The following is a 25,047-nucleotide window of genomic DNA, read 5'->3' on the forward strand; positions in this document are numbered from 1 at the left end:
TAATGCAGCTAATGTTATATTTCATGGTAAGAGAAGACGGAAAGAAGGAAAAAAAAAAAAAAACCAACAACAACTAGTTAAACAATTTAAACAGAACTGTTTGATTCATTTATCTATATTCAGCTTTGGGGTATATTGTCTTATTGAGTGATTTTTATTTTATGCTACATGCTGACTGTGTCACCTCTGGAATTAATCAAATGTAGCTTGTTCTTAGGCCTAAGCAAGAAAAGAACAAATTCATCCTACACTAGTGTCTCTTCACATATCATATAGGTGAGCTGGATTAAAAGCCACCTAAAGACATGCATTCGTTCATTTATCCACCATCTTTAAGAGATAAGTGATTCCATTAAAATTATTTTTGTACATTACTCAAGCACATTTGAAGTTTTTTAATAGTTGTTAGCTCTAGTACAACACTGAATGCCAGTTACCTTTCAGTTTCCATCTTACCTACTTTTTGAACCTCTAAATATTCCTTCCTGATGGCCTACAAACAAACACCTCAAATCTAGCATATATAAACCCAAACTTACCTTCCCAGCCTGCTCCCATCCACTTAGTTGTACAAACCAGAAACATATCAGAGTCCTTTTCTGTGCCCCCTCACCTCCAATTATCATTGGCCACCAAGTCTTGTTGATGCCTACTCAGTACACTTCCCAAATTCAAGCTGGTTGAAGCTTTACTTCTTCAGCTATCATCCCAGTCCTCCACTGACTTACTTCCTGCAGCCCACCTTAGCCCTGCAAATACTATTCTAAGTGCCCTTTTATTCAACACACACTTCAAAAGTCACTCTCTTTGAACTGTTTCTAACTCAAACCAGAGGGGATCATCCACACACATCGCATCTTTACCAAGGCCATTCCTGTTTATCATATCATATTGTAACTACTTGTTCACATGACTGTCAACCCACATTGCTGTGACCAGCAGTGCTAACTTATTCATCCCATTCTCCATAGAGTGACACACAGTGGGTGGTGGATAAATATTGGTATGAATTGGTACCGTGCTTTCAAGTTAGGATGACTTACCCATTATTCAGGATATGTGCCTGTATATGAACTTGCCCCAGACAGCCTTGCTTTTTGTTTTGGTTATTGGTATTTTTCCTGCTTACATTCATCTGTGAACTATAAAACCAATTTATCGACACAAAGTTTAAGTTCTGTCAAAGATAGCAGCGGGCAGGCTCGGAAAGAAGGCCTGAGTGCTTCCACTGAAAGTCAAAGAGTTGAGTTGAACTTTTAGTGCACAAACTCTGTGATGTCGATCTGGTCTTCACAGCTGTGTGCCAGGTGGATGAAGTTTCTAGGTAAAATGATCTAAAGGTAAACTTCCTCAACAAAGAGTAAACTCATTCTGTTTGAGCACAGGCACAGCTTAAAGGCAAACTGCTTTATTCATGGCATCCTATATTTGTCTGCTCAGGACAATTCTATCCAGAGGCTGATCTGTATCACTACTGTCAAATTTTAAACACAGAGCCTACAAGATAAATTCAAAACACAGCATGGTTCTTACACAGTTTTATGAGACACTAGTAGATTAGACCTTCACTTGCAGAATGAAGGCTAGTTTTCTGTGCAAATACTTATGTGGATTCACTGTGGAGCTATATCTATCACCCTGTTGGAGGCCATCGTGGGCTAATTTCATTTAACAGTTTTCAGAGTGGGATCCGAGGGTCCCTGGTTGGGAAGGAGGTCTCCAAGGCCCTTCCAAGAGATCCAAGAGGACACAACTGTTTTCATAATACAGAGATACCAGTTGCCTTGTTCACTCGTATTGTCTTGAGTGTACAGTGGAGTTTTCCAGAGCTACGTGACCCAGGAGGACATCCCCACTCTGACAGCTAATGGAATGCGTGCTTGCATGGTTTTGTGTTTTAACACTTTCTCAGTTCTAACATCTGATACAGTTATTATTGACAGATAAAGCCCAAATAAGCAAAAGCTCTTTGGGGGTCTTCAATAAATGTTAATTTTAATTTTGTCCTGAGACAGTCCAGAGGAAATGCTGAAATATTTGGACTGCGTTCTGTACCAACTGCTGCAAAGACACCTTCAAATCACAACTAATCGAGTCCTTCATTTAATCCTCAAAATCACCCCACTGGGGGGGTAACTTTAGGATCCCCGCTTCATGCATGAGGAAATGGGGGCTGCGTATGTAGGTATTAGGCCCTGTGTACACACATATCCAGTTACTAAGTGTCAGAGCCAGTCCCAGCTACATAATGTATGTGGGGTCCAAGGCAAAATGAAAATGTAGGAACCCTTGCTCAAAAATTATTAACAATAAAGATTTTCCAATTAAAGAAACAATCCTATTTACCAGCACATCAAAAAGAATAAAATACCTAGGAATAAACCTACCTAAGGAGGTAAAAGACCTGTACAGAAAACTACAAGACACTGATGAAAGAAATCAAAGATGACACAAACAGATGGAGAGATATACCGTGTTCTTGGATTGGAAGAATCAATATTGTGAAAATGACTATACTACCCAAAGCAATCTACAAATTCAGTGCAATCCCTATCAAACTACCACTGGCATTTTTCACAGAACTAGAACAAATAATCTTAAAACTTGTATGGAGACACAGAAGACCCCAAATAGCCAAAGCAATCTTAAGAAAGAAAAACGGAGCTGGAGGAATCAGGGTCCCTGACTTCAGACTGTACTACAAAGCTACAGTAATCAAGACAATATGGTACTGGCACAGAAACAGAAATATAGATCAATGGAACAGGATAGAAAGCCCAGAGATAAACCCACGCACCTATGGTCAACTAATCTATGACAAAGGAGGCAAAGATATACAATGGAGAAAAGACAGTCTTTTCAATAAGTGGTGCTGGGAAAACTGGACAGCTACATGTAAAAGAATGAAATTAGAACACTCCCTAACACCATACACAAAAATAAACTCAAAATGGATTAAAGACCTAAATGTAAGGCTGGATACTATAAATCTCTTAAAGGAAAACATAGGCAAAACACTCTCTGACATAAATCACAGCAGGATCTTTTTTGATCCACCTCCTAGAGTAATGGAAATAAAAACAAAAATAAACAAATGGGACCTAATGAAATTTAAAAGCTTTTGCACAGCAAAGGAAACCATAAGCAAAATGAAAAGACTACCCTCAGAATGGGAGAAAATATTTGCAAATGAAGCAACCGACAAGGCATTAATCTCCAAAATGTACAAGCAGCTCATGCAGCTCAATATCAAAAAAACAAACAACCCAATCCAAAAACGGGCAGAAGACCCAAATAGACATTTCTCCAAAGAAGATATACAGATTGCCAACAAACACATGAAAGGATGCTCAACATCACTAATCATTAGAGAAATGCAAATCAAAACTACAATGAGGTATCATCTCACACCGGTCAGAATGGCCATCATCAAAAAGTCTACAGACAATAAGTGCTGGAGAGGGAGTGGAGAAAAGGGAACCCTCTACACTGTTGGTGGGAATGTAAATTGGTACAACCATTATGGAGAACAGTATGGAGGTTCCTTAAGAAACTAAAAATAGAGCTACCATATGATCCAGCAATCCCACTCCTGGGCATCCAGAGAAAACCATGGTTTGAACGGAAACACGCACCCCAGTGTTCACTGCAGCACTGTTTACAATAGCCACGACATGGAAGCAACCTAAACGTCCATCAACAGATGAATGGATCAAGAAGATTTGGTACATATATACAATGGAATATACTCAGCCACTAAAAAGAAGGAAATAATGCCAATTGCAGCAACGTGGATGGACCTGGAGATTACCATACTAAGCGAACTAAGTCAGAGAGAGAAAGACAAATATCAGATGATATCGCTTCTATGCAGAATCTAAAAAAAAGATACAAATGAACTTATTTACAAAACAGAAACAGACTCAGACTTTGAAAACAAACTTATAGTTACCAAAGGGTAAAGGTGGGGGGGAGGGATAAATTGGAATTAAAATATACGCATTACTATATATAAAATAGATAACCAACAAGGACCTACTGTATAGCACAGGGAACTATACTCAGTATTCTGTAAGAACCTAAATGGGAAAAGAATTTGGAAAAGAACAGATACATATATATGTATAACTGAATCACTTTACGGTACCCCTGAAACTAACACAACACTGTAAATTAACTATACTGCAACATAAAATAAAAATTAAAAACATTTTTTTCCAGATGGCAACACCAGAGCATTAAACTAAGAAGTGTAGTTTACGCAGGACCCTCCTAAGCAGGGCACCCATCTGAGCCCAAGGCCCAGCACAGCAGCACAGGGGCGAGCCAGGAAGCTGGCACTGGCTATAGTTAAATCCAGATCTGTCTAATCCCACTGGTTAACACTGCCTCCCACTGGTTTTCACAGTAAGCACTCCTGTCCTTTCTGTCTTCGGACTGCGTTTTGCTTTCTGTACTGTCTCCTTCACTTCCAAAGTTTTAATTTCTTAAAGTCGTGTGGTTTTGTGCTTCCATTATTCCCCAGGATTAATGGATACTGAAGCTTTAGCTCTGTTTTCCTTCCTGCCGTAATGATTTTGAAGGGAAGCTTCACTTCCTTCACAGTGACTGGGTTATACCTCTGCATTGCATTGTTAGTTATGATTTTTAAAACAACATCGTAAAAGCAAAACAACAATAATTGTAATTATATGAAGTAGTAAAAAGTGTAATTAAATGGCCATAAGTATTATACACACTGTTGATACAAGGAACCCCAACGTGTCTTAAAATGAATATAGACAGAGCCACCTGAAAACATTACTGAATGTCGGGAACTTAAAGTACTTTCATTTCTTCGAGGCACAGACAGGGGAAGACGAAAATAAACAGCACAGCGCTAGTTAAGGAAGTATTGCTCTCAGTGGGGCCCTTTGAGAAAGTGGCAAACAAACTACCAAAACCAGTGAATTTATACAGTATTCTTGTTTTAGCTAAGTTGTAAATTACCTGTATCACTTTTTCACCAAGTCCCTGTAATTTGAAGTGCAAATGCATGAAACTTGACAAACATCCTTTAATCCTACTTAATTCCTAAACTTCTGAAAGAGAATGGCCTTTATTTTTTCAGTCTTTAAAGACTGATACTTTAAAGTATATATGCATTTGATTGATTTGACCTAGTTTCTAGTCCTGTTTAAAGTCTTATTTTGTAGGTGCTTCCTTTTATTTAGGTACTTATTTAAGAATGGCTAAACACAGGAAAGGCAACCCAAGCAAAGGCCAGAGCAATCCCACATGGAGTGCACAGTGCATAGTAAAATACATAATACCTGACTTTCCTATCTGTATGGCTATGGTTAGCTTGAAGCGGGGGAAAAAAAAAAATCCTAACAGTTTCACTAGAGCAGATTTAGCAAAGATTAAAGGGTTCAGTTCTTCCCCTATTGAAAAAAAATCCATACAAATGATTGGGGGCGGGGTGGGGAATTCCTAGCTCTGCTAAAATGAGAAGGTAAACCCGGTTCAGTTTAGAATCTGAAGAAAGACAACATGATGAACAAGAACAAAAAAATACAGTGAATCAGAGGTAATAGAGCAATCATAATTGGATTTCGAAATAATATGCTCAGAGATCTAAAGGAAGACCATATGAGACGAATTAAAAACGTATTAAGAAACAGGAACAAATTAGAGGCTAAGAAATGGAAAATATGAGAGATGGGCTAGTAGTACAATGGACAAAACCGCAGTCAGACTCGGATATGGAAGCCAGATACAGAAGTTCTAACATCGGTCTAAGGGTGTGACCCATGGAGAGAGAAAAAAGATGAAAGAGGAAGAAATTAATAGCTGAAAAAAAAATAATGGCTGAGATTCTCTAAGAACTGAATAAAGGGATGAGTTCTTAAAATGAATTATCAGGATACAATGAACAATAACATTCAGAGAGAAGATCTGAATACCATAATTAACAAGGCTGATCTAATAGTGACATATAAAAGTATGTACCCCATCGACAGATGAATGGGATAAAGAAGATGTGGTACATATATACAATGGAATATTACTCAGCTATAAGAAAGAATGAAATAATGACATTTGCAGTAACATGGATAGACCTAGAGATTATCATACTAAGTCAGTCAGATAGAGAAAGACAAATACCATATGATAATCACTTATGTGGAATCTAAGATATGGCACAAATGCACCTATCTACAAAACAGAAACAGACTCACAGACACAGAGATCGGACTTGTGGTTGCCAAGGGGAAGAGGGGGAAGGAGAGGGATGGACTGGGAGTTTGGGGATGGTACATGCAAACAATTGTATACAGAATGGATACACAACAAGTTCCTACTGTATAGCACAGGGAACTATATCCAGTCTCCTGGGATAAGTCATAATGGAAAAGAATATTTTTTTAAAAATGTATTTATATATGTGTATAACTGAGTCACTTTGCTGTACAGCAGAGACTGGCACAACACTGTGAATCAACTAAACTTCAATAAAATAAATAGAATTTAGAAATAAACATTTCTAAAATTAAATACATAAATAAATACATATTAAGAGTATGTACCCAAGAGAGACTTATGGAGAGACCATATAGTCTCTTCAAACACAAATAGTTTATTCATAATTACTGACCATAAATGGAATTTTAATATATTCCAAAAAACTGATATCATACAAGGCCACGTTCATTGATTAGATGCATTAAATTAGAAACGAACAATGAAATGAGACCCCAAATTCTTATACCCAGACACTGAAGTCCTTATGGCTAGAATTAGAGATAATTGATGGTTTAAAGAGGTAATGAAAATAGAAATTACGGACTCCTAAAACTAAATGATAATGAAGGCACTGCATTTCAAAACCTGATAGGATATATACTCAGAGAAAAAATGTATAGCCTAAGCCTCATATATTGGAGAAAAATTTTAAAATAAACTAAGCTTTCAACTCGAGAAGCCAGAAAAAGAACCAAATAATTCCACAAAAAGTACAAGGAATTAAAAGAAAAGCAAACAGTAATGAAATGGGGGCAAGGAGGAGACAGACTTCATTGCTTAAATTTTACTAACAAAAGACACAACTTTGGAAATTGGTGAAAAAAAGGCGGCGTAATTTATCATTGGGAAGAAAAAAAATTCACCATTTATCTGTAGTTCTCAAATGTTTTAAAAATTGTTAATTTACATAGATGTGATAATACCTTATCTTTTAGAGTTTTATGCTAAATTATTAATGAATAAAATACCTGGGGTTTGCTTCAAAATACATGGGGAGGAAATTGACATGAAACAACACCAGCTATGAGCTGATGATTGTTTCAGTTTAGTGATGGTGCAGTGAGGGTTACTATGCCTCGTATACATTTGATATTTTCTTTAATAAAAGGTTAAAAACAATAGAAGTATTTTAAAGGAAATGAAATAAACATTTAAAACTATTTATAACTCTATACCAATAAATTTTTAAGCCTACCTAATCAAAGTAAATGATATTTAGTGAACACAATGTACCAGTCAGTCTCTGTTCTGAGCCATTGACATGTATCAGCTCAAATGTAAGCTCTAGTCTCCCGAACTATGAGACCTTGGCCAGTTACTTCCCCTGGATGTGCCTCGTTTCTTCAACCTCAAAATGGGGATACTAATAGTACCTGTAGTACTGGGTTATTCTGAGAATTAAGTTGACACATGTAAAGTACTTATAAGAGAGCCTGGCACATAGAGTTTTCAACCCATTAAGGCCCACTAAGTTTTGACCAGTCTACGTTTGAACAACAGCACACAGAGAGAACATTTAATGTAACCTTGATTAAGAAGACAAACAAGGCTAGCACCAGAATGGAACAGTATAAGCCAATGTTACTTACTTGAATATGGGTACAAAGGTCTAAAAAAAATACTGTCAAAAACCCAGTGTGTTATAGTAAGAGAATTATATACATCATGAAAAAGATTTATCCTAGGAATATAGAGCTGCTTAAATGGTACCAAAAATTGCTCTCAGTGAATTCAGAACATTATTAAAGGAATTTTTTTTAAATCAATAGATGTTCAAAAACATACAATAAAATAACACCCATTCATAATCCCCTTCCCCAAAAGAAAACACTCTTAGCAAACGAAAAGTCAAAAGCATTCTCTTTAACTTGATGTTACTTCTCAGAAGCCTATAGCAAATATTTTTATTTAATATTAAAAAATTAGAAGCTTTACCATTAAAGAACACAATATGACACCTCTTCACAGTGTTAGAATGCAAAACTATTGTATCCTAGCCAATACAGTAAAAGCAAAAGATGTAAGAAGTATAAAAGAAAGAGACAAGTGGCATTGCTAGCAGATAAAGATGTAGCCAACTTCCCAGAGAATCCACAAATTATTAGAACTTAAGAAGAGTCCTGCATGGCTGGATACAAGTTCACCACGTGAAAATCAATAACTTTCCTATATATCAACTGAAACCAAACAGTAATGTCGCAAAAAGAGGCCATTCTTTGGAGTAACAGAAACTACCTAGGATTTACCCTAAAATGAAATTGGCAAAAGACTACGTAGAAAACTGTAAAATCTAATTGAAAACTATAAAAGCCCTGAATAAATGGAGAAAAGACATCGTGTTCATGAACAGAAAAACTCAAAAAGATGTTAATTTCCTCAGATCTATCTATATATTCAGTGCAGCCTAACCAAAGTCCCAACAAAACTTTTTGTGTTCCTTGACAGCCCAGTATCAATCAACATGAAACAGGATGGGATGCAGTAGAAGCGTAGAGGTATATGGAAACGAGTGTACAAGTGAAAAATGAAAATATGTATGTTTGAAGCACTAAAAGTGAAACAATAAATATAGAGGCAGCCAAGACTATTGTGCAAACTTGCTTTATCAGGTATCAAGACTTACTAAAAACCTATGGGAATTTAAACGAATGTGGGGAAATACAGTATAAAAAAACAGACAAGCAGATTAAAGGGCCAAAATAGAGAGTTCAGAAATAGGGCTGCATATATGAGAATTTAGACTATTAAAAAGGCAGCTCAAATCAATGAGGAAACATGAGACAATTCAATAAAAAATGCTGGCACAGAGGGAGCGAAGACTGCTGCCATGTCCTGCATGTCCTGCCTGCTGCAGTCTGCGCATACAGTGGGATGTCGCTCCAGGACCCTGCTTCAGACATGTAAGCTCCCCCATCCATTAAACCTTCGGCGTCTCTGTTGCTGACTCGGGCTCTTTCTTTGGTCTTGAGGCTGGGCAAGTACAGGGCCTGCAGGCCTGTGGCGTGCAGCCCAACAACCGTGAACTCAGGTAATCTGTCAATGTAGCAGGCGTCAATCCCATATGTGGAAAGTGAAAGAAAGAGTATGTGTGAGATGGAAAAGATTCAGAAAAGGCTGAACATGTTTATGGAGCATAGAAGACTAGTTATCAAGGTATAGTTGGATTGCCAGATGTATTAGGAAGTTACTGGGTTTTGTGATTCTGTATTTAGAAGAGGATCAATATTCTAATCATGTGCTTCATCTGAAGCACCCACTGAATAGGGAACAATTTTGAGTCACTGGGATTGGTGTCTTGATCATGAGATACAGTAAAAGGTCAGATAGACTTAGGAATCATTTGTCTTAATAAATATAGGTTTAAATAAGTAAATGGGGATGAAATTAGGCTAGGCAGTAGGAATGAGGAACGTTAGGGGCTGATGGATGGAAAGTGGGGAATGGAATATTGGATTCCCATGTGGTAAGAGAGCTTGTACATGGGGAGTGATCCTGTGAATGAGCTGGAAGTAGACAATGTTGTGGTTCCTGGATGTGGTCTCTGATAACTGATTTTATAGGTCACATTCATGGTGAAAGCTAAGTGTGGTATGTATTCCTAAAGATGACCATTTTTATAAACGTTAGGTTGGAAAACAAAGCAAAATTTGCACTATAGTTGTGGCATTGTCTAACCATGGAATTTGGTGATATTATTCCTTCTGAACCTTTGTTCACATTATTTGTTAAATAACCCAAATCAGCACATTTTAAAATGAGGATTAATAAAGCAAATATATGTTAAAAAAATGCTGGCACAAGTGGTTATCCATTGGAAAAATAACTAAATTCAGACCCCTACCTTACATCGAAACAAGAATAAGATTCCAATGAATTAAACGATTACATGTAAAAAAAAAAAAAAGTAGAAAAATATAGGAGAATATTTTTTAAATACTGGGGTAAAGAAAGCATTAACAAACAAGATTCCAAAAAAGCTAAAGATTGATAAATTTGATTATATCTAAACTACATTTCATCATTAACAGAAACAACCACAAACAATGCTAAGAGAAAGTAGAGACTGAAAAAAATACTTGCAACATGTACTGCAGATAATATAAAATAACTCCTAGAAATTCATTTAAAAGAGACATACCCAATAGAAAAATGGCCGAAGTATATTAATAGGCAGTTTCAGAAGAGGAAATACAGATGGGTCAATAAACATAGAAAGATATTCAACTCCCCTGGTAACCAAGGAAATGCAAATTAAACCAACAGTAAGATTCAAGTTTTCACACATCAGACTGGCAAAAGCCAAACTTTAAAATGATGAGGAGAAACTAGTATTCTCTGGCTGCGAGGAGTATGGACAGGTAACAACACGTGGGAGAGAAATACCGCAGTGTCTTTAAAACTAAATGGGCATACCCGTGACCTAGCTCTTCTCCTCATGGTAAGGTGCTACTCTGTACTACTCTGCTATGTGCACAAGGCACAAACAACCTAAATGTCCATCCGTGGGGAAGTGAGGACATCCGGTATGCATGCAGCAGATGAAATAATGAGCCAGATCGACATGTACTGATATCCTTAAATCTAGGAAGGCTGTACCTAAATGCATAACAGTTTTTTCCCTTAGACAGATTATCTCTGAAGTTGGGGTGGTGGTTAGGGAGACGTTGGCTTTATTTGCATTACAGAAGTAAAAACATCTGTACTGTTTTAATTTCATGTAAGAATAAATTTAGAAACAATATTTAATAGTTATTAACAGAACAGTGGACACAGGGCATCTAAATTCTAGTCTTATTTCTGCCACCAACCAGCAACACCTCCTTGAACAATTCATTTAATCCATCTGTTTTCTCATCATTAATAGGGAAACTATGTGCCACACAGGTTCCTGTAAAAACTGAAGATGCCAACCTAGCCTGATGAAAAAGTCTGCTACCCTTCTAAGCCTTTTTTGTGCCTGTGTGTGAAGCAAAGAGAACCATATTTTTCCAAGAATTTTATAGAAGGTGCTCATACTTGGAAACTTCCACTTCAGTGCCAAAAATAATTACTAAATATGAAACTCATTTTGGAAATTCTCTGACTGCATTTTAAGCCACATATTTCCATTTTTATTCATATTCTGGAAGTTCAATTTAGCCCTTCGGGATTGTTAAAAAAATTTTTTCCAGAGCCTTTCACCACTTTCTACTTGTCTCATAGCCTCTAGTTAAAATTCTCGTATTATTTTTCCTACTATATCACCCAGCTTGTCCCCGACATCAAATCTTCTTACAGCCCTCCCAAGTCTAATTTTGAACTTCTAACTTCATATTAGACATCAAGCTAAACATCTGGTAAGCCCGTCTGAGAGATGTCACATTCAGAAACAAATGTCACCTTTATGCTAACCTCTAAATCCCTGCCCTTGTCCAGCATTTCATTCATTTTTGTGTTCTAGAGTAGATATCAATACAGTCTACCTAGCTTCTACGGAAATAGGTGATGGTAATTTTGTTCCAATATATTCTGTCCTTTAGTGAATCTGAAATAGCTTTTTTTTGCCTTCCCAAGGTACGGCGCAGTTTCCGCAGGAATGCTGTGTGCCCTTACCACCTTGTCTCAGCAACTGGAGAATGAAAATGCTGTGGATGTGTTCCAGGTTGCAAAAATGATCAATCTGATGAGGCCTGGAGTATTCACAGACATTGTAAGTACTTTGCTTATTTGTGACACTTGTACATCATTTGAAACTCAGCCTCACCCTTTAGAACAGTGGTTCTGATTGGGGGTGACTTTGCCCCCCGGGGAATGTTGGGCAATGTCTGGAGACCTTTTTTGGTTGTCACAGCCGGAGATGGAGTTAAGTGAGTAGAGCCCAGGGATGCTGGTAAACGTCCTGCAATGCCTAAGACAGCCCCCCACAATAAAGAATTAGCTGGCCCACGTGTCCAAAGGGCTGAGGTTGAGAAACTCTGCTTTCTAAAATGTAGTATCCTCTGATTATAAAATATGGATATCCTATTATCTTAGTGGACTGTCAACACTGAGAATTCATTCCAAGGTAACAGAGATCAAAAGGACATGAAGAAGGTGTAGGTCTTGATTATAAAGGATTCAAGAGATTATTTTTTAAGTGTCTGAACTAGCAGAGACATAATTCCTGTTTCTCTAGTATATTTTTCACATTTACCTTTTTAGTCAGTATTTCCACCTGAGATGAAATAAATGATTAAGCTGCTCTTTGGCTCAAAAACTGTCTCCCTCTTGTTTTCCAGGAACAATACCAGTTTGTCTACAAAGCAATGCTCAGCTTGGTCAGCACTAAGGAAAATGGAAATGGTCCCATGACAGTGGACAAAAATGGTGCTGTTCTCATGGCAGATGAATCGGACCCTGCCGAGAGCATGGAATCTCTAGTGTGATCAGAATCCTGAAAGGGCGCTTCATTTGTAAAACTTCTGAAGACTGAGAACTTTTTTGAGGCCTTTTTTTGCCAGACTCTACGTTATACAATAACCCGGTTACTTTTTTACACTGATAAAAGTTTTGATATTTATTTTTTGCCATTTTATGTCTTAATGGTATCCTACTGAGCATTTGCACCTCTGTTCATTTCACACAGTGAAACGCGGTTTTACCTAGTTTGCACTATCTGATCAGTGTTACTGCCTATAATCTAATACTAAAGCAAACCCTGATGTGACATTCCATGACAGCACACATGCTACTTTTTAATTCAGTACAGTGAAGGTCTTTGTTATGACAGTGAATCTTGGTTCTTTTAATTATTATTATTATTGTTGCTAAAGCAGTTGCATTCTACTAGCAGGCAAGGCTGTACTTTTCCTCAGTTCTCCTCTTCTGTTTTTTCAAGGCACTGTTCAATACTGTATGCCTTCTGTATTTTAATGGAGAGGATGAGCATTGTTTTCTTTTAAAGAATTGCAGGTGTGGGGAAGCTACTCTGAAGGTCTGTCAAACCTCATGGCCTTGAAACAGTTCCATTTATGATGGTGAAGATAGCCATTAAGAAATTAGAAGTTTTGAGTTGTTTCATGTGAACATCACTTATTAGTGACAAAAGTTATATTCATAGCTTAAAAAAATGCCCAATTGTGTCAAAATAAAAGATATCTCTGTATTACAGTTTTCACAGTAGCTATGTGGACAGTGTGTGTTGTTTCCATTTTGACTCTCTGAAATAGCTACACCCCAAAATCAGGGCCATCTTTTACCAAAGAGAGATGGCAATATTTTATATAACTCCAGATATGAAACCCTTTAGTGAATCTCCATTAATGCTTCATGGTTTATAATACCATACCCTCATGGCAGGTGGAATAATGAAAATCTTTGCAGGTGTGTAATTTTGAAACTAGTCCTCTAAAATATTCCTATTACTCCTATAGCAATCTAATAAAAACTACCTATATAGCTAACATTCTTACATTCTTTTCTTTCCTTTTTTTGCCAAATGTTTCATGGTAAATCTCATAATTACATGCATTCTTCTACTTAGGATTAAACTGAGAATACTGTATTAGCAAAAGTCTTTGGGACTATCTAGATTCCCACACATGGGTAAACCTGATTTGGAGAGAGAAAATTAGAATCTTGAGTGAAAGGTGATAGTGACATTTTCAAACAATTTTTAAAAATAGGAGACAGCTTTGTAATGCTTTTGTGTAGTTTAGCCTCAAAAACAGATAAAAAGACACTGCTCATCATGACACAGAGCCCAAGGAAGTAATTTCTTGGAGCCATATTCACCCTGCTGTACATCATGGGAAAATTAGGAGCATTAATAAGAAATTTCAGTTCAGTTATTTAGAAAAATAAGCTACTTACTGAGATCTGTTTCTTCGACTACACATTTGCTCTTGAGGGATGACTTCTGTCAGAAGTGAAACCATCAGCAGAACTGGGCCTGTTAAGAAGAAAAGGGTTTTGGTTATTTTTTACGTCAATAAACTTCAACCAAAAGTCCATACTGGCTATTATCATACCATCTGGATAGGCATTAAAACATTCATGATAATCAGCCTTGAGATTCTGTTTATCTTGAGTTGGGTTTCTATGAAGTTTGTCAGAGTGGACCTGAAGGAGCAAAGCTGCTAAGGAGAGAGAGGCTACAGGACTAGCCCAGGATTTCTAACACATAGGCCAGGTCAACGGAGTTTTCGTGAACTACATAACTTGCCAGGGTTCATCCCGTCTTTTCATCACATAGATTCAGCCACACAGAACAGTCCACTGTTCACGAACTGTGTAGGCTAGGTTGAGAAAAGCTGTACAAGTGAGCCAAGTTTGCTAAACTGTATGTGCTAGAGGACACAGACACCTTTACCGCCCCTCTGCTCCCATCTGAGGTGACACAAGGAAGCTCTGCCTAACACTTAAGAAAAAAAGCTTTAATGTAGGAACACTGCAGTTGCCGGCTGGCTGAGGGAAATCAGTAAGGGAAAGGTTTCACATCATGGCAAGAGCTGGATCATTTTACTCAATTAAGTAGGTTCCTCTAGTTGTATAGAGTATTGATATGAGCTAATTCTCAGTAGATGGTACAGTGGACTTGAGTTTCAGAAGTAACATTCAAGTTGGAGTTCATGGTCCCTCTGTCATTTTTTCTTAACAAAAGTAAACACTGGTTATAAGACACATGGCAAGTATTCCCTTCTGTGCTCTTACAGAGGGCTCAATTCATGGAAATGCATACCCTCCAATTCTGTGACCATCTCTTCCAGAGGTATCAGAATCATGATAAAAGAGAGATAGCTAGTAAATACAATAGAAACATTACAAGGATGGCTTATAAGTTTTCTGTGAGCAATTGTGTGTCTGTAGCGGTCTTGAACCAAAGTCTACAAATCCTGACACACTGAACTATGAGCAATTGCTATTTGCCCATCTTGCCAAAGTGGTCCAAACACACTTCACTGAGGATAGTTATATTCAGCCGTTCCTCACTTTGACCATGGAGTGTATCCTCACTATTATTCTTCATCCGTTATTGGCAAATATATGCTTGCATCTTTCCAGAGGCAAAGATGGTGTTCTCTTTGAGACATAAGCACATTGCTTAACTACATAACAAGGTTATTACCACTTGCACTCAGGAGGAAAGGAAATAGCTATTGCAAATTAATCTGTGCTATGTTATAAAAATAAGCTTTTGGGAGTGTATGAATTTAGCTCTAGGTAAGCAGAATGCACACATCATTCAAAACTGAATTGCAAAGATCAGAACAAGTGGCCATGCTGGACATCAGAAAAAACACACCTTATTGCCATCAAGAGAACTCTCCTTCATCTAAAAGCCACAATATCATCTTTTATATTTTAAAAAAAAGTTTCCTTCTGAAATTCAACATGATTAAAATTAGGTGAATTGGTTTTCCTAATTTTTATGTCTTGGCGCTTTTAGAGTCTATTTCGAGTTGAAAAGTCCAGCAAGGTCAGAGAAGGTTATGGCATTTAAGGTCTGGCTGTTGGAGTTTTTAGCCCAGAGTGACATACTGAAATCAACAAATAACCCTAATTACTTTATAATGACACAGCACAACTGCCTTGTTATGAATTTTTTCTTAAATGCATATACACTGTATTTAAAAATTAAAATATAGATACCAATTTACCAAAGATACATGCTACTAATTCTAAGCAAAAAATTAAAAAAAGAAACCCAAACTCATCATAATTTAAGAAATAATAATCAAAATGTAGTTTGTCTTAAGAATTTAGCAGTTATACTGGAAAATGCATTTTCAACTCCTATGTCCTAAAGTTTATGTTCAAATGGTGCCAGTGAATTTTTATATGAAGGGAAAATGCCTGCTTTTTTTTTTTTTTTAAACAACTGTAATTTCACTTACCCCTTTGCGCTTGCCCTTAGTTGCCACTTAACATGCAATATTGGCTTTACTTATCTCTAGAAAGAAGGCATGCTACAAATAGGAAGGAATTGTAATAATGATATTTGGCCTCTACTTTGTCTTAGCTGTTAAACTGTTTTTAGTATTTTTGTTAAATATTTGCAAAGGGAAGCATTTTCTACAGAGGATAATTAATTTCAAGAAAAATATCTTGAGTTTTAAGAAATAAACATCTCCAGAAAAGGAGACGGCCGATTTTATAAAATGTCGCAACTCTCCAACATTTGGGGTAGTGACTCCTTTTTTGTTAGGACATTTGAAACTAGCAAGCAGCCATTGTTTCTAAAAAAAAAAAATTCAGCCTTCATGTTGATTCATGTTTCTTTCACTTCATTTTGAAATAGCTAAAATCATTCAAACTGTAAATATTTTGTTGCTTGGATAAGCATCTTCTGGGAACTTTGTATCTATGGTATATAATCATAGAATTTTATATTTTCATATAAAGCTAATTTTTTTCTAGTTTCAACTCTGTCATAGTTTTTTGTTTTTTTTTTTCCTTTGTGGTGGATATGTGAATTCAACTTTCTGTGTATTGAAGTAGCAAGAACCATCTTTGCATTCCAAAAGAATCCAACATGTGTTATTTCTTTGAGGAAGTGATTGTGAAAGTTGGGTTTTCCTTTTTAATTTCATTGACCATTTGTGCAATAGGAATTAGACATAATTAGTCACTGAATACAGTCGTTGCATTGACCCATTTGGAAAAAGTGGTTTTTTTGGTTTTTTGGTTTCTTAATTTGTTCGGGGGGTTTTGTAACCTGAAAATTTTCCCTTTTTTCTTCTGTTTAAAACTATATCAAATCATTCTATTATAGTGTTATTTAATATGTAAATTGTATTGCTATACATAAAATAAAGTATGGTTTTTGATGTATTCATTAGTGCTGAGCATTTCTATGAAAATATCTACATCCAATAAAATCAGATTACTTGTTTCTCTTAATAGATCACATTTATACCCACAGACCCTTGGTCTTCGTTTTCATGGTAGTAAAATGATTATTAGGAGCCATTTTACATAGGCAGAAAACCACAAGTGTCTTTTCTGAGTTCCTCCTGCTTTAAAGAGTAAACAGTGACCACATTGTAACGGCATGTTGAGTCAAACTTTATTCGCTTTATGAGTCTGCTGCTAAGTTATAAGTAGAATTATTATTTTCTCCAGTGTATCAACTAGATTTGTAGCAAGTTCTCCCTCTTAATTTTTACTGTGTAGGATGAAGGATATCTCTTGGCAAGACTTTGGGAGAATCTATGAAATACATATATAGGATCGCTATGATTGCTTCTACTTATGAGGAATTTTGCCATTTCCAAACAGGAGTCCCAAACTTGGCAGCTTGGGTCCACCATTATCTCTGAACTTTTAGAGGCCCCACATCAGGAATTCAACTCTCATTATCAGGGCTCCAATTTTTCTTTCCACAAAGATAAAGAACTGATAGTTCATTCTCCATAACTAACTGGGAACTTAAGAAACAGTGTATTAACCTTTTCCAGTAGTATCTAGAAGAAAGACCAACTCACCACAAAAGAATGAACCTCTCTAATTATATAACCCTAGTCTTCCTCAAATTACACCCATGGGGACTCAATACTCTGTAACACAGAGTACACAAGAGGTCACAAATTGTTGACCTGTAGATCATATTCACTCTACAGATATATTTAGGCCATAATTTTAAGAAGTCTTCTTAGTTTCCAACATGTAAAAAAACAAAAAACTTTTTCGTTAAGATTCAGATTTCAAGCTTTTTTCAAAAATTTTGGTGGTGTTACAACACCAGGCTCCTGTTCTCACATGGGCACAACAAGCTGGAGAGGAGTAGCTGTTGCCCCTTTTAGGTGATGCATGTACTCTCCAGTTCACCAGAGTCTACATCTGTCACATTACATTATGTCTGCCCACTGTCAGTCTAACTTGCCTGGATCCTATGAGCAGTTGCATACAAATTTTAAGACTGTCTACCATCTCAGGCTGCTAAACCATCAACCAAAAGCAGCAGTAAAAGTATTTATACTCGTCTTCCATCATTAAAATACTAGGAAGCCAGCATAGGGTAAAGGGGGGTTCTAAGAAACAGGACTTATGACTGTTCAAAATAATTAACAAATCAGTTCTCTACTCCATGGCTTTTACTGTCCAGGATATAACTCTAGACAAGGAAACTTCATTTCTGCTACCAAGAATGGGGCAAAGAAACAAGGGTGCAAAAAGCTGCTGGTCCAAAACCCCATTTTCTAACAGTTAATTTAGACTGTTGAGAACATTAAGATTTAGAAATAAGTCACTACTATCCATGCCTGGATTCAGAGACAGGATTAAAAACACTGGTTTTATATTTCTGCCTGCATTGGTGAAATAGCATAAAGGAACTAGAAAACGATAGGAACTAGAAGTTGGGAACCAACAAGGTAAAATTGGCTTTTGTGATCATGAAGTTTGGCAGCGAAGATAGACCCGCAGTTTATGTGAATCTAACAATTATATTATGTTGCTCAAAAATTGAAAAATAGGAAGTTAACTTTATCTGATTTGTGGTCATTTGAAATCATTTGACTTTTATAGATACTGGCCTATTATCACCAACTTAGAAAAACTTGATTCAAGGCACCACTGACTATCATCTCATTTTGGTGCTTCACTCTGACTATAAAACTTCTTGAAAGAGTTGTCTATACTCACAAGATCCATTTCTGTCTTCCATTCTCTCCACCTGTTTAACTTGGGGTTCCATCATCATCATCCCACAGCTCTTACCAAGTTCTCCAAATACCTTGTTCTTTAACCTCAACTCCACTAATTTGTCAGCAATTGACCACACCACTTTCTTCTTTCAGGAGTCAACAGATATTTACATAGCAACCACTAGGTACCAGGAGGTGTTCTAGGTGCTAGGGATAAGTAAAGTAGTTCACAAAATAAAGTCCTTGACCTCATGGAACTTACAGTTGATAGACAACAAATACATAAGCAATATTTAATACAATGTCAGGTAAAAGGGCAAAGAAGAAAACTAAATCGGAGAGGGGGAAAGAGAGTAATGGGAGGATGATAGATAAAGTGGTCAAGCCTATCTACTGAGCAAAAATACAAAGTTTAAACGTTGAAACATCTCTTTTTCCCTATGATTTTTCTTTTAATGTTTCTCTTACCTCATTGGTAAAGAAGGTTCTGAGAACTACCTGGGGTCTGAGAAATGTGGCTCCTTTAGGTACTTTTGGAGAGTGAAAATTACTCAGGGTTTAAAGGTAGGATTTTTTTCTCCTTCCTCATTATCTGTTATTTTTCAAGTCTCCATTGTTGGATTCACTTCATATTTTCAGCCTCTAAATGTTGGCCTGTCCCAGGCTTCTGTTAAAGTAGCCCTCTTTTTTGCCATTTATACCCCTGTTCCCAAATAATTCCATCCAATCCACGGAATTAAATGCTTCCTATATGCCAATAACTACCAAGGTATATCTCTAATCCCAACCAATGCCCAGGACTCCAGATTAATATCCAACTGATTATTTAACATCTTCATTTGTACATCTAATAATGATCCTAAATTTAACACGACAAAAGCACAAATCTGATTTCCCCCTAAACTGCTCCTTCCCCACTGTTCTACCACCTAAGTATCAATAAATAGCAGTAGCATCTACTCAGGTAATCATGCTAAAAACTAGTTATCGGGATCTCTATATTTCCTGCCATTTAATAAGAAACAATCCAATTTTAAACAGAAAAAATAGCTGAACAGACACTTCATTAAAGAAGGTACATAGATGGCAAGTGAACACATAAAAAGATGCTTCATATTATTAGTCATCAAGTAAATATAAAATAAAACCACAATGTAATACACTTATTAGATTCACTGAACTTGAAGAGAGGTTAATAGATGTGACCTAAAATGAAATGCAAACAGAAAAAGAGCAAACAAAAACAACACAGAGAATCCAGGTACTGTGGGCAATATCAAACAATATAAGTACATATAATTGAAATTCCAAAAGGAGAAGGGAGGAAGAGGCAGGAAAAAATATTTTAGGAAATAATGGACTAGATTTTCCAATATTCATGACACCAAATAACAGATTCAAATGACTTAGAGAACACCAAGCAGGATGAATTAAATTTAAAAAATCACACCTAGGCATATCATATTCAAATTGCTGAAAACCAAAGTTAAAGAACAACAACAACACACACACATTACTTAAAAGGAAGGAAGGGGGACTTCTCTGGTGGCGCAGTGGTTAAGAATCCGCCTGCCAATGCAGGGGTCACGGGTTCAAGCCCTGGTCCGGGAAGATCCCACATGCCATGGAGCAACTAAGCCCGTGCGCCACAACTACTGAGCCTGTGCTCTAGAGCCCACGAGCCACAACTACTGAGCCCACGTGCCACAACTACTGAAGCCCATGTGCCTAGAGCCCGTGCTCCGCAACAAGAAAAGCCACCACAAGAGACACCCGCGCACCACAACGAAGAGTAGGCCCCGCTCACCACAAGTAGAAAAAGCCCACGCGCAGCAACGAAGACCCAACGCAGCCAAAAATAAATAAATAAATAAAATTATTAAAAAAAAAAAAAGGAAGGAAGGAAAGAATTACAGCAGAATTCATGTTAGAAACCATGCAAATCATAAGACAACAGAGTGACAAATGTGAAGTGTTGAGGAAAAAAAAACCTGTCAACCCAGAATTCTATATCCAGTAAATAGGTTATTCTTCCAAAATGATTTAAGTAAAGGGGTAAAACATATTTTCTATTTAGAGCCATACTCTTACGAGCTATTTTTATTTTCTAAATATAAGTCAATACTTGGTAGAGGCATTTTTTTCCTGGTGATGTTCCATAAATCTGATTTAATGAAAGCCTAATTTGGAGTTGTTAATGTATTTTGTTTAGGGAAAAGCTTAGAAGATTAGTACAATCCCTATGTAAAATTACTGAGTGAAAACTGAGCTAAAATTAGCAGAGGGAATGCTATTACATTATCATACTTTTCTTTTGCCATTAAGATAAGATTAAGTTGCTTTGTTGAAGAGTCCAGTAGACCACAGAAAACTACATTCAGATTCACATCCACATTATGCAGCAAGAGAAATAAAAATCAAAAAGGCAAGATTAAATTTATTATTAGAGAATAACCAGTGTGTCTTCAAAAAACCCCTTTGGCTGAGCGTCCAAAGAAATCAAAGTACATTGTTGACTTTGCATCATTCAGGCTATGTGCAAGCCACATGAGCAAAAAGGACAAAAGAGCATATGTTTATTCGAAGAATATTTTTAGAGATGCAAGTACATAGCTCTGTTAATAAATCTCCCTTAAAACACAACCAAATTAACCTTATCTATCCTCAGAACATTCAGTAGTTCTTTCTAAATCACATCAAATATCAACTCTTGACTTTAAAGATGTCATCATTCCTCCCTTTAGTACTACCTTTATCCGACCTTATATTTCTTCTTCTCTTCAACTCACACCTTTGTTCTATCCATGTCCAATCTATTCACTCACTGACCCACAGACTATTCCATTCTTACACTTAGACATTTATCCCTGTCACTCCTCTTACTTCACTCCTACCCAATGCTCAGATGATGACTTTCTCCTGGAAACTGTTTCTGACTAGTTAACCTATAACTTTTAATAGAAAGCTGAACCACTTTGTTCATGTACTCTTGCTATGACAACTTATCCTAAATCTGTTCTTTATCTTGTTAAGCAGGAGTTGTTCCTGAAAAGTTAAAGGTGGGGAGGGGAGGGTATGTGAAGAATGAGGCCATAAGATACGTGTTACCCTATAAGGAGAAACCAGTATTAAAAGATAAAAGAGCCAAGTGGTGTCCTTTAACATTATAAGCTGACAGGTAAAATATACAAAAATATATACAGACCTAAAAACTTAAATAATAATACATGACAGTTTATCATTAGGTCCCAAATAAATTAGTATGATTAGCATAAATAAGTGCCACAGGCGTTCACAGCAAAAGTTCAAGAAGGAAAGATACTTCAGTTGAACCTTGAAAGACAGGTAGATTTTAAGCGGCAAAATAGGTAATGAAGACATTCTGTTCATGTAAATGTTGGGGAAAATCCCGCATAAACAAAATTTTCATCTTAAAAAATGAGAAGAGTGACCCTGGGGGAGACTGAACCAGACCTACCTGCTGGTGTTGGGGGGTCTCCTGCAGAGGCGAGTGGTGGCTCTGTTTCACCGGGGGGATAAGGACACTGGCAGCCGAGGTTCTGGGAAGTTCTCCTTGCCGTGAGCCCTCCCAGAGTCTGCCATTAACCCCACCAAAGAGTACGGGTAGGCTCCAGTGTTGGGTTGCCTCAGGCAAAACAACCAACAGGGAGGGAACCCAGCCCCACCCATCAACAGTCAAGTGGATTAAGGTTTTACTGAGCTCTGACCGCCACAGCAAGAGGGAGGGAACCCAGCCCCACCCATCAACAGTCAAGTGGATTAAGGTTTTACTGAGCTCTGACCGCCACAGCAACAGTCAGCTCTACCCACCACCAGAGCCTACCATCAAGCCTCTTAGATAGCCTCAACCACCAGAGGGCAGAGAGCAGAAGCAAGAAAAACTACAATCCTGCAGCCTGCGGACCAAAAACCACAGTTACAGAAAGATAGAGAAGATGAAAAGGCAGAGGGCTCTATACCAGATGAAGGAACAAGAAAAAACCCCAGAAAAACAACTAAATGAAGTGGAGATAGGCAACCTTCCAGAGAAAGAATTCAGAATAATGATAGTGAAGATGATCCAGGACCTCGGAATAAGAATGGAGGCAAAGATTGAGAAGATGCAAGAAATGATTAACAAAGACCTAGAAGAATTAAAGAACAAACAAACAGAGATGACCAATACAATAACTGAAATGAAAACTACACTAGAAGGAATCAATAGCAGAATAACTGAGGCAGAAGAACGGATAAGTGACCTGGAAGACAGAATGGTGGAATTCACTGCTGCGGAACAGACTAAAGAAAAAAGAATGAAAAGAAATGAAGACAGCCTAAGAGACCTCTGGGACAACATTAAACGCAACAACATTCGCATTATAGGGGTCCCAGAAGGAGAAGAGAGAGAGAAAGGACCAGAGAAAATATTTGAAGAGATTATAGTCGAAAACTTCCCTAACATGGGAAAGGAGATAGCCACCCAAGTCCAGGAAGCGCAGAGAGTCCCATACAGAATAAACCCAAGGAGAAACACGCCGAGACACATAGTAATCAAAGTGGCAAAAATTAAAGACAAAGAAAAATTATTGAAAGCAGCAAGGGAAAAACGACAAATAACATACAAGGGAACTCCCATAAGGTTAACAGCTGATTTCTCAGCAGAAACTCTGCAAGCCAGAAGGGAGTGGCATGATATACTTAAAGTGATGAAAGGGAAGAACCTACAACCAAGATTACTCTACCCGGCAAGGATCTCATTTAGATTTGATGGAGAAATCAAAAGCTTTACAGACAAGCAAAAGCTAAGAGAATTCAGCACCACCAAACCAGCTCTACAAAAAATGCTAAAGGAACTTCTCTAAGTGGGAAACACAAGAGAAGAAAAGGACCTACAAAAACAAACCCAAAACAATTAAGAAAATGGTCATAGGAACATACATATCGATAATTACCTTAAACGTAAATGGATTAAACGCCCCAACCAAAAGACATAGACTGGCTGAATGGATACAAAAACAGGACCCATATATATGCTGTCTACAAGAGACCCACTTTAGACCTAGGGACACATACAGACTGAAAGTTAGGGGATGGAAAAAGATATTCCATGCAAATGGAAATCAAAAGAAAGCTGGAGTAGCTATACTCATATCAGATAAAATAGACTTTAAAATAAAGAATGTTACAAGAGACAAGGAAGGACACTACATAATGATCCAGGGATCAATCCAAGAAGAAGATATAACAATTATAAATATATATGCACCCAACATAGGAGCACCTCAATACATAAGGCAACTGCTAACAGCTATAAAAGAGGAAATCGACAGTAACACAATAATAGTGGGGGACTTTAACACTTCACTTACACCAATGGACAGATCATCCAAAATGAAAATAAATAAGGAAACAGAAGCTTTAAATGACACAATAGACCAGATAGATTTAATTGATATATATAGGACATTCCATCCAAAAACAGCAGATTACACATTCTTCTCAAGTGCGCACGGAACATTCTCCAGGATAGATCACATCTTGGGTCACAAATCAAGCCTCAGTAAATTTAAGAAAATTGAAATCATACCAAGCATCTTTTCTGACCACAACGCTATGAGATTAGAAATGAATTACAGGGAAAAAAACGTAAAAAAGACAAACACATGGAGGCTAAACAATACGTTACTAAATAACCAAAAGATCACTGAAGAAATCAAAGAGGAAATAAAAAAATACCTAGAGACAAATGACAATGAAAACACGACGACCCAAAACCTATGGGATGCAGCAAAAGCGGTTCTAAGAGGGAAGTTTATAGCTATACAAGCCTACCTAAAGAAACAAGAAAAATCTCAAGTAAGCAATCTAACCTTACACCTAAAGAAACTAGAGAAAGAAGAACAAACAAAACCCAAAGTTAGCAGAAGGAAAGAAATCATAAAGATCAGAGCAGAAATAAATGAGATAGAAACAAAGAAAACAATAGCAAAGATCAATAAAACTAAAAGTTGGTTCTTTGAGAAGATAAACAAAATTGATAAGCCATTAGCCAGACTCATCAAGAAAAAGAGGGAGAGGACTCAAATCAATAAAATCAGAAATGAAAAAGGAGAAGTTACAACAGACACTGCAGAAATACAAAACATCCTAAGAGACT

General features: G+C 37.0%; 1 protein-coding gene across 6 annotated transcripts in view; it reads left to right on the plus strand.

Annotated features, from left to right (window-relative positions):
• PTPRG (protein tyrosine phosphatase receptor type G) overlaps window positions 1-17,076 on the plus strand; it is a 725,147-nt gene extending 708,071 nt beyond the window's left edge. For all 6 annotated transcript variants that reach the window (XM_082412077.1, XM_082412078.1, XM_082412080.1 and 3 more), the window contains 2 exons: window positions 11,839-11,974; window positions 12,543-17,076. In XM_082412077.1, the coding sequence (XP_082268203.1) occupies window positions 11,839-11,974; window positions 12,543-12,689 (283 nt within the window). In that variant the 3' untranslated portion in view covers window positions 12,690-17,076. The remainder of the gene's footprint in view (window positions 1-11,838; window positions 11,975-12,542) is intronic.
• Window positions 17,077-25,047: the final 7,971 nt, after the last annotated feature.

The sequence above is a fragment of the Balaenoptera physalus genome (genome assembly GCF_965194825.1).
Source record: "Balaenoptera physalus genome assembly, chromosome: 11".
NCBI classification, from domain to species: domain Eukaryota; kingdom Metazoa; phylum Chordata; class Mammalia; order Artiodactyla; family Balaenopteridae; genus Balaenoptera; species Balaenoptera physalus.